At 38.9% G+C, this 10,346-nt stretch overlaps 2 protein-coding genes across 3 annotated transcripts in view; one reads left to right on the top strand and one right to left on the bottom strand.

Moving 5' to 3' along the window:
- Window positions 1-370: 370 nt before the first annotated feature.
- Window positions 371-3,893, bottom strand: CGGBP1 (CGG triplet repeat binding protein 1). The gene is made up of 3 exons (XM_068546902.1): window positions 3,690-3,893; window positions 2,892-3,096; window positions 371-961 (listed from the first exon to the last, which is right to left on the bottom strand). Exon 3 carries the CDS (start codon window positions 940-942, stop codon window positions 439-441), a length of 504 nt encoding a protein of 167 aa, XP_068403003.1. The 5' UTR covers window positions 943-961; window positions 2,892-3,096; window positions 3,690-3,893; the 3' UTR covers window positions 371-438.
- Window positions 3,894-4,121: 228 nt separating this feature from the next.
- ZNF654 (zinc finger protein 654) overlaps window positions 4,122-10,346 on the top strand; it is a 91,545-nt gene continuing 85,320 nt past the window's right edge. For both annotated transcript variants that reach the window (XM_068546901.1, XM_068546900.1), the window contains exon 1: window positions 4,122-4,385. In XM_068546901.1, the coding sequence (XP_068403002.1) occupies window positions 4,197-4,385 (189 nt within the window). In that variant the 5' untranslated portion in view covers window positions 4,122-4,196. The remainder of the gene's footprint in view (window positions 4,386-10,346) is intronic.

Genomic DNA, 10,346 nt, shown 5'->3' with positions numbered 1-10,346 from the left:
CTGTGAGTGGTATTGCCTGGCAGCAGCTTCAACTTCCTAGGCTAGTCTTCAATCCAAGTAATTAGGTAATCTCACAAGGAATAATCATACATGGCAATGGGGTAAAAAAGCAGGGCAGTTCTTCCATGCACAAACATTTTAGGAGAAAAACCATCAATTTTAAAGATAACCATCAGGTTTCAGGTATCCTAGCACACTCTAAACCCTAAGTTTTGCTTTACACCATTGGTGACTAAAATTAACAATATGTTTTGCAGTGAGGTTTCTTTTTTTGTTGTTTTTTTTGTTTTTTTTTGCCTGCAACTATATATACATTGCAAAACTATTATGCATCACATGATTTAAAATGAAATAAATATAAAAATGAACCACACAATCAACACATAACTTTAATACTCCACATTATTTATCTTGATCACAATGGTGATAACCTCCTTGTCAACAATCTTGTGAGTTAAGGAGTTGATTCTCATTCTCATATCCATCAGGCAGATATGCTCTCCTCAGCTGGTCTGACTTGGGTATGGAGCCTCCATTCTTCACATGGCGAGACAGGAAAGCACGGACTGCTGGGTGATCAGCCTTCTCAAGTGGGATGTTGGCTTCCAGGCACATTTTCACAAAGTCCTGGATAACACTGACTTTCTCTGTTTGCGCAGTACTGTTGCACTGAAGCGATGCAGTTAGAGGCCTCTGCTTCTTTCTCACATTCTGCTCTTCAAATTCTGCCTTCCTCTTGGTATGAGTCTTTGACTTGAGGTGGTCACTAATGGCAGACTTGCGAACATGATTCAGAACCACATTGCAAGAAGTGCAGAAGAGTTTTCCTCCATCTTCGTGCAGCTCACCTCCAAACTCAGTGACTCGATCCAGGGGAGTCACATACAAAGCAGTCTTAGAACGGTTTCGAGCAGGTGGTGCTGTCACTACAAATCTTTCCATTCTGACTTTGAATAGGGTTCTTTCAAGACAAGAGAAACAGAGTGTTATAACAACACTTCACGAGGGAAGGAATAATAAAAAGGTAGATATAAACATTTTAAGATTAACGGCTTCACAAAACTTAATTCCAATTAATAGACTGTGTGTCTATTAAGTCTTAACTTACCTGAGATATGTTAAGGGAAGGCAAAACCAGAGCAAGTTACTAGTAACAACTAGGTCCATTCCTTGATTTTGATGAAATTCAAATAAATTCAAAGTATGAAAAAAGAACTATCCCAGATGTCACTATCCTTTAGAAAAACCTAACTACAGGTCAACATTTATGGTATTAATTGTACTAATCTCATCCAATTTAGATATGTGTTCAAGTTTAAAAGAACTTCTTTCCCTTCACAGTTCTGGGGCAACAGATTTTAGGGAAACAACTGCAGGGAACTGTGTACAAAGTTTGTTCAAACAGGTGGGCCACTAAACTGGCGTAATTCTACATGAAGTTGAATATAATTTCCAAAATTGTTCTGAGAAGAAAGAAAGTAAAAACCAAGAAAGAACACAGGCCAAATGCAATTAAAAGCAGCAACAATGATGTTAAATTTTAAAGTCAAAATACAGAGCTCAAAGTAAGTCATTTTTTTTAATGCATAAACACCTCTACTAAGATACCTTTCCAAAAGGTGATAGACAAGCTATGTAAAGTGCCTTATTTAACACTTTTTATTCCATTAAAGAATAATATTTACATTTGCTAATATTTATTTCACTTATTTAACTATTAAGTTAGACCAAAATTAAGAACACAGTATCTTGTACATGACAGATGCTCAATCACAATTTGTTGATATGGAATAAGTGATTATCTTCACTATTTTTCCAAATATTTAACTCAGAAGCAGCTTAATAATTTCTCAATTTAACCCCAAAACAAATTTTTGTGATCATTGCCAAAATCGTAAGGTTATGGGCACTGAAAACTTGAGATAACAGAAGTTGTAAGTGATAACCATTTGTTCCCTGAGGCCATGCCATTGGATTAAGCTCTTACATTAACCTAGATATAAGAAGTTGAAATGAATTTGATAGAATTCAAGATGGAATTCTGTTCTGTTTAAATACATTAGAGAAAAATTCCCAGGTGTGCTCTGAAGAACTGTACTTTATAAGTGTAATCAGAAACAATGGAGTATTCCGTTAATCTATGCTACAGAATTCATAGCTGGTTACCATGAAATCTCTCTCAAAAGAATTTATGTATTAGACACCTGTGGACATAACCTCAGAGAAGAACTCAACATTCCACAGAAATTTTGGAAAGTATTATCAAGTTTAGGTTTTAATAAGTTTAATTCTTTTTTTTCCCATTAAAAATGTGTTTAACGCAAGGCTCTTGTGTCAAATATTATTTAGGTTATAGGTTTTCAATGGCAGGTAAGACAATTCCTGCTTACTAAATAGTGAATTACCATTACACATAGTTGTACTTTAAGTTAATGGTATGTGTTTTATAATCATATAGCAAGTCAGTCCCTATTATAATTAATGGTTCTAAGCTATTTATGAAAAACATTACATATTTGTGCCCAGTAATGCTTAAATCATTCTATTTGAAAAGTCTTCTGTCTTTGGATTTCACACTCTAAAACAATTAACATGTTCGTTATTCTTTGAAGCATAAAACGCGCAATCACTTGTGCTAATATGAAAGGCCTACACATTCCAAAATCTTTTAAGTTTTAAAGTATATTTGTGTTACTGCAGAGGTAAATATCCACCCAGTAGAGGATGCTCGAGTTTACAGAACCGAAGAACGAAAGTGTTTTCCATAGAAGTAAAGATATTTTAAACGAGTAAGTTACAAAGTTAAGAGCAGGAATTGGCCAACAAAAAAAGCAAATCATTTGCTAGATAAAAATAAAACTCAACAGAAGTTTTCAAGTTTAAATGTTTACCAGATTAGTTTCCAGTTTTTTTCGTCTTGATACCTAGTAGCGAAGGGTCTCCAGCGCAAAACCAAAGACGCATGAAATCCTGGCACTTTCAGTTTGTTCAAACCCGGAGATGCCTTCGAATCAGTTTTTCAACAAGTGATGGTGTGGAAATAGTTTCTGGGCTTGCACCCTATTTTCCCTGAGGTGCTGGGAAGTCATGCCTTTACTGTAAAACACGAAAAACAAATGGAAAGAAAAAACGGGGGAGGGGGAAGGAAAAAGGGTGGATGAAAAAACGAACAAGAACGTCCACAACAGCCACCACGCAGGTGTGCTTAAAATCACTCTAAGTCCACACCACAAATTCGGATCCCAACGTTCACCCCAACTCTCCTCATCCCAGTCCCTCCACAGTGGTGCGCCCGGATCTGCACCTCCCCGGGCGCCCAAGCCCCAGGGTTCGGGAAGAGGGAAAGGCGGGGCTCGCGACGCGCCCGGCGTCTAGACTCCCTCCTCCCGCGCGGAGCCCAGCACGCCGGCGCCCCACCGCCCCTGCCCGCTAGCTGGGCAGGGCCGAGTCCCAGCTGCCGGCCGTGGGCCCGGGAACTCGACAGCCGAGTTGGCGGCAGTCTCAAGGGAGGAGGCAGCAGGCGCCTGGCGGAGGCGGCCGCTGTCAGGCTTCCCGTCCCCTCCCTCTTCCTCCCGCCGACAACGGCGCCCCGGCCCCGCCCCCGGCTCCCGCTTTGGGACGGAAGGCCCCGGGCCCAAAGCCCGCACCAACGGCCGGGCCCACCCTCGGCCTCCCTAGCTCCTTGGTACCGTAGGATCGGGGCCGCCTTGAGGGGAAGTGGACGATACGCGGCCGGAAAGAAAAGGAAGAGGAAGAAAAGGAGGTGCAATGGGGTGAAGGCGGAGGACCAGTCGCCACCGCCGCCACCGCCGTCGCCGTTGCCCGATCGAGCCCCGCAGCGGCCGCCGTGTCCCCCGCCGAGCCCAGTCCTCCTGCGCCGCCTATGGGAGAGCTCGTAGGCGGTCCCCAGCAACCGCCGAGCAACATTGACCAACGGACCGCGGATCTATCAAACAGACGGCTGATTTGGCCAATAGTAGTGGAAGGGCGGGCATGTGCATGATTGGCAGCTAGAGTTCTCCAATGAAAACTGGGGGCGTGGGTGGGCGGAGCCGGAAGTAGAGCCAGCCGCGAGGCCCCTGTCCGGCTGGGGAGGAGGGAAGGGGGAGGGAACTAGAGGAGGAGGAGGAGGTTAGCCGAGGCAGCTACAGCGGCGGAGGCGCAGGGGCTGGTACGCGCTGGGCGGCGAGAGCCTCATGGCGGAGGAAGAGAGCGACCAAGAGGCCGAACGCCTCGGAGAAGAGCTCGTGGCCATTGTGGAGTCCCCGCCAGGCTCTCCCGGGCTTAGAGCTGCGGGCGAAGGCAGAGGCGGCGCTGGCGGCGGCAGCTGCCGTGGCGGCGGCGTCGGGATCAGCAGTCGGGATTACTGCCGACGCTTCTGTCAGGTGAGGAGCCCGTCGGCCGCCAGGACTTGTCAGCCAGGTCCTGGGCCTCCCTGCTTTTCCTGGTCTTCCCGTCTCCGAATTTGGGCTGTGTCCAGCGCTCGCGCCACCAGCCCAACAAGGAGCGTGAGGGTGAAGCTCCCCCCTCCACCTATCCGGCTTGGGGTGGGGGGCGGGGAGCGGGACGGGGATGACCTGCGCAGGTTTAGGGTTGCTGAGAAAGTGAGAGTTTGTCGGGGGTGGAGGGGCTGGAGAGAAGGAGGGCCAGCTGGCAGGAAAGCTCTGTACTGACAAGCCTCCCCTGCCCCAAACAGACCCCTTTCTGCCCGAGGGTCCCGCCTTTCTTGTGTTTCCTACCCTGTTTCTTGTCACCTCATTTGGAATCTCTGGCAACATTTCCTGCCTTCCCTTCTCCGCCCCTTGCCCCCGTATTCTCCCCTTTTCCGGAGATCGGAGGCTTGCCATCTCTCTACCGCCCCCTCTTCTGTCATCGCCACCCCTCCCCCTCTGCTAGGGTCTCCTGTCATCTCTTCACGAGACCCCGCTGGGCCGGTTCTCCAGTTGGTTTAGGCGCTGACCCACAGTGATTTAGTTACTCTTTTGGGAGGTGGGGTTAAGGCAGTGGGATTGTCATCTTTCCTTTTCTTACCCCTTTCCCCGATACACGCAAGCTCTTTTCTAATTAACTGCTAATGGAGAAAGTAGCTTTCCTGAAACTATTGCTCCAGTTACATCACCACCAACCCCCTTCCTTTAAATTAGTGTGTTTTATTTAGCTTGTTAAAAAAAAAGAAAAAGAAAAGTGTCTGAATAGTGACAGTAAATTATTTACTTTGTCGACTGCCACTAAAATTTGATGAAGTTTAGAATGTTTGACCATAATCAAATATTAAAGCACCAAAGTACTTGTGTAGGGGTGAAATTTGTGTTGTCTGCATTCACATCTACATATATTTATAGTTTAAACATTTTGTTCTCTTTCACAACACTCTTACTTTGCAAACTCTTTTGGAAAAAAAATTTAATTGCTCCTTTTCCACCCCATTCCTTTATTTGTTTATTATCTTGGCTGTATAGCGTTCAAGTCATGGCTCTACTACTTCTAGCTGTGTTATCTTGAACAAATTACTTCACCTCTTTGTGCCTTAGTTTCTTTCCTCTTGTGTCAAATAGGGATAGTAATTAAAGGAATGAATATGTAAAGGGTTTGGATCCTTTACATATTAATTAAAGTAAGGCGTTAATTTCATTCCGGTAACAAGTAGGAAATAAAGTTAAGCAGAAGTGGGCATAATGTTTGCTGAAATTTGATTTTATGTCTTTCCAAGCATTGAAAGAAAAAGGGTGGGGTTGACATATTCAGGTAAGTTTTTAATACTTCAAACTGTTTTTGGATTTCATCCCCCCTTCCCCCAATAGATAAGTTGGTTTGACAGTGGAAATTGTCTTGGTGTAAAGATTATGTCAGTTTTCTTTGGCATTGCTCTCTATTTAGTGACTTTCTTAAAATTTTTTTTGTTGGTATCGGCATTCAGGATTTAGAGGTTCAGTGTCTTTACAGAGCTTGTCTTCTATGTTTTATATCTAGAAACCATGTTATTAGTAGACTTTGTATCTACAGGAGTTTTAAACTTCTGAAAAATTAGGCTAAAAATAGTCATAGACAGAAAGTCTTTTTATCTTTTTCTGTATTTTGCTTTTTATATCATTAATGAGCAACTTGGCTTTGGTTACATTTAGCTTTGTAAATTTACCTGAACAGATAACCCTTACTTGCTGTAGAATGGAAAATTTAATTTGAGGGCCAGAACATTTTTGGAGAACTCTTAATTACTCTTATTCTGTTTCTTGAAATCAACTTTAAGAACAAATGAATAAATTTAGTTTGTGAAATACGGTGTCCGAATAGTGACAGTAAATTATTTTAAGAACAAATGAAGTTGACTGTTTTATAAAACTCCACTACCTCCTAAAATATCCAGGGAAACAAAACTAAACAGGAAGAACTTAATGAACTTTTATTTTATATTGCTAAATTATGAGTGTTATACTGACATACTTTCATGTTACCAACTTTTACCTGAACCCTCATAACATATTTTATAATACTCTAGATTACCAAATGATCTCTTCTTAGGGTTCTTGTCCTGGTTCCACCTTGTAGGTGAGCTTTGTGAAGTCCTTTTTTGTATTAAAACTTTTAGATGGAATAAAAGATTACCTGTATTAAGTTGAATTTTACCGACTGATTAACAAAATTCTAGTATAGTAACTCTGTTTTATTTGCCAGTAAGAGAAGCAGTAGATTATATAATCTAATTCCTAAAGATTGTTTCTTTCTAAACGTTTGGTTTCCTAATGTTCGCTAAGGGTAACTTGCCTTCATTAGTAAATGACTTAATTGTGAGTAATCCATAAAATGGATAATACGCACTTGGGTTGGTGACAGTTAACTAAATATATGAATTATACACACAGCCTTGTGAAGTTGAGAAGAAAGGCTCCAATTTATCTTCCTCCTTTTAGAGAGAAATATGAATCAAAATTTCTTGGCAGTTAGTTGTGTGGGTGAAGGGAGAGGAAGGAACACTTCTTTTCAAAAATGCTTCTGTGTCTTTTACCACAGGGAAAAGTAAAACGGAAGACTAGATAATGTAAGTGAAAAATTATGCATGTACTCAGTGTATTTGATGATATACTTTTCTATTTGAGAAACAATACAAGTATAGTAATTAAAAATCTCAAACTAAGGGCTTAGGCTACAGCATTTTTGAGATGATGGATTTGGGAGATTGAATGTGTTCATTTCCAGTTACATTGAATAATGTTACACTAACTGCCCCATCATATCCTCCTTTGGCTCTTATTAGTGGACTCTCAACAATTGCTTAAATAGAATTGGCACTTAGCTGATATTTAATTTCAGGATGAAAGGAAGAGGAATGTAATTTTTATTGAGGACCTACTAACTCTTAAGGCCTTCAGATAGGTCTTGTTATGCAAGTTACATAGTTGAAATTGAGGCCTGAACAAGTTAATTTGTCAGGTGAAGAAGCTGGGATTTTGGACCCAGCCTTCAATTTCTCCTGAACAACAGATTGAAATTACAGATGAATCCTCAAATAATTATAAAGTGATTTTTTTTTTTCCTTTGTCAAGTTGTACAAAGGAGAAAAAAAAGGTTACTGGAAGAACTCAGGGAATCATGGATGAAAAATTTAAAAAGTACTCTTTCATTATGCCACAGTATAAAAAATATTCCAAGAAACAGTTAATTATTATTTCTCTGACTTGTTAGGGGCTGTGAACATTTCCCCAATTCCTGAAGTTTGTGGTAATTCAACTTAATTTTGTTGCTAGATATATTGAAATATTTTTTATCATAAATTGTAAACTAAGCAAGTAAAGGTACCTTCTTAGTTCAGTGCCAGAATGAATATAATGAATGATAAATAAGTATTTCTGGAAGCACTTTGATTTGTTGACTAAAATAGACTTTAAAATTATTTCTTATTACAGTGGGGTTAAGTAGCCATCCCATGAGGATGTCAGGAGTATAAAATGAGAGAATGAACATGAAGTGCTCAGTACTATACCTAGCACATAGATAGGCTTAAATAGATAGAAGCTATTAATATTTCTTTCATGTGAAATCCTCTGAAGGTTTAAGAGGGACATTAGAGATAACCTAATCTGTAGGTCACTTTGAGTTTGTATACCACAATCAACTTTAGAGAGAATTTAGAAATGTTACAATTCTAAAATTCTGTTATTTAACTAGAAAAGCCAAATGTTCCTGATGAAGCACTAAATGATTTGCAAAAACAACTACATTTTTTTTCAGATTTTATTTCCTGTAGGGGACATTGGGCAGTGTCGGGAGATATTTTTGATTGTCTTAATTGGGGGGTTGCTGCTGGCATCTAGTGCGTAGAGGCCAGAGATGTTGTTGAACACCCTGCAATGCACAGGGCAGCCCTAACAACAAAGAATTATCTGGTCCAAAATATCCATAGTGCCAAAGTTGAGAAACCCTGCTATAATCTTACTTTGGAACCCTTAGTGGATACTTTACATCTTAAAAAAAGTCTTTAATGATCCTCACATAATTTTAAGCAGCTACTGGGTACCCGGCACTTTAATAGATAAAGAGATAATCTAACAGAAAAAGGGTTCGCTTCATAGTTTTATAGAATACATGCTAATGCCTCTTACTTTAGAGAAATTAAAATTTAATTGTTTTAGGAAAATACAAGCTTTATCTCTTAGTCTTGGTATAAGATTTACATAATGTTTATAGTTTCTTGAGCAGTTTCTTAGGGTATAATAATACATTGTTACTAGTCTTGGAATTAATTGGAATTATTTTTTGATTTGCTATTACTTTTTATATGTGTTTTACATGTACTTGGTTTAATAAGTCGTATATAACTTAAATATGAGGAATTGCATTTTGCTGCTAGTAGAGACCTGACTTAAACAGCTCAAACAATAGTACACATTTATTTCTCACATGAAAAGTCTTGAATGGATAGTGTAGGGATGATATGGTAGCTTTATCATCATTTTACCATCATTCACTCTTTCTTATCAGTCATCCTTATCTTCCTATCTCAAGTTTGCCTCATGATCCAAAATAATTGCTGAAGTTCCAGCCATCACATCTGAGTTCCATGTAGCAGGAACAGGGTGTCTCTGGGGTAAGCCAAAAACATCTTGCCCTAAGTTCTACTCAGTAACTTCCATTTCCATCTTGTTAGCTATTCCCATCTGAAAAGAATGTTAGGATTTGGGTTTTTTTTTTTTTTTTTTGTATTTTTTTCCCTGATAGACACATGTCTATGATTCTATTAATAAGGAAGGAAGAAAACAAGAAGACATTGTAGAGGCAATTTTTGTTTGTTTGTGTTTTTATTTTGTTTTTGATTTTCTATTTTGCCACCGGTTATAATTTTATTATATAATACAATATTTTTTAAATAGCAGTCATTCCCTGTCCCTTTTCTTCCCTGCATCTTCCCCAGAGGCAATTACTTGCAGCTCTTTTAGCAAGTATGATATTTATCTCCATGTTATTTATTTATTATAATTATTATAATAAGGAAAAACAAAACAAAATGAACCCTGGATCTTGTTGGCTGTGTTTGGGGAGCTAATGCTTTGTTGTTATTTATGCTTTTTTTATGTTGACTTTCAGAGTTGAATAGTGCTAATTGTTCATAATGACATTATTTGTAATACCAAATTATTGAAAACAACCTTTAGGCCAAAGTTAGGGGAATTGCTACATATAATGGAACCCTATATTCTCCTAACAGTCGTGTATTTAAAGAATATTTATTCATATGGGAAACTGTTAGTGGTATAATAACGACTGAAAAGACACAGATGACAGGTGATTTCACTTTTGTAAATAAAAAAGACTGAAAATAAACATACCAAATTGTTAACAGTGGATAATTTATTAGTGATATGTTTATAGCTAAATTTTTTTCTTTACATTTATTTATTTTTTATGTTTTCTTGATTAAACCTACTATCTTTATAATCAGAGGAAAAATAAAATATAAAAAATACATTTTATTTTTTTCTCTCCCTATTTCACAGATTGCTTATTTTCTGTGAATAAATGCAAGAATATTTTGAGCATGATGAAATTTTAACTCCTTGTTTCTCAAAAATAATGTTCATTACTGCTTTCTAATAACCACTCATGACATTGGCTTGAAGAAATGTATCTCAATTTTTGTAGATAAGATGGTAGAAGAAATTATTTTTAAATGAAGTTCATTGCTTTAAAATTTTTAGTGATACCATTATTTTGCAGTTCTGCCAAACAGAAGGCACCAATTGTACTGTTATTGTTGGCACAGAATCTTTTTGATTTTCTTGCCAAAATGTGGTCAACTATACCTTAGCAGTTACAAACAAAAGCAAAAAGAAAACTTTAAATTAAATTTAAGA

Source organism: Eschrichtius robustus, chromosome 6, assembly GCF_028021215.1.
Source record: "Eschrichtius robustus isolate mEscRob2 chromosome 6, mEscRob2.pri, whole genome shotgun sequence".
In the NCBI taxonomy this organism is placed as follows: Eukaryota; Metazoa; Chordata; class Mammalia; order Artiodactyla; family Eschrichtiidae; genus Eschrichtius; species Eschrichtius robustus.
Note: the sequence above shows the minus strand (reverse complement) of the source record. Positions and strands in the feature narration are given on the sequence as shown.

Bases quoted from the DNA above. Each gene is read 5' to 3' on its own strand.
- CGGBP1 (XM_068546902.1), bottom strand. From the start codon at position 942: ATGGAAAGATTTGTAGTGACAGCACCACCTGCTCGAAACCGTTCTAAG.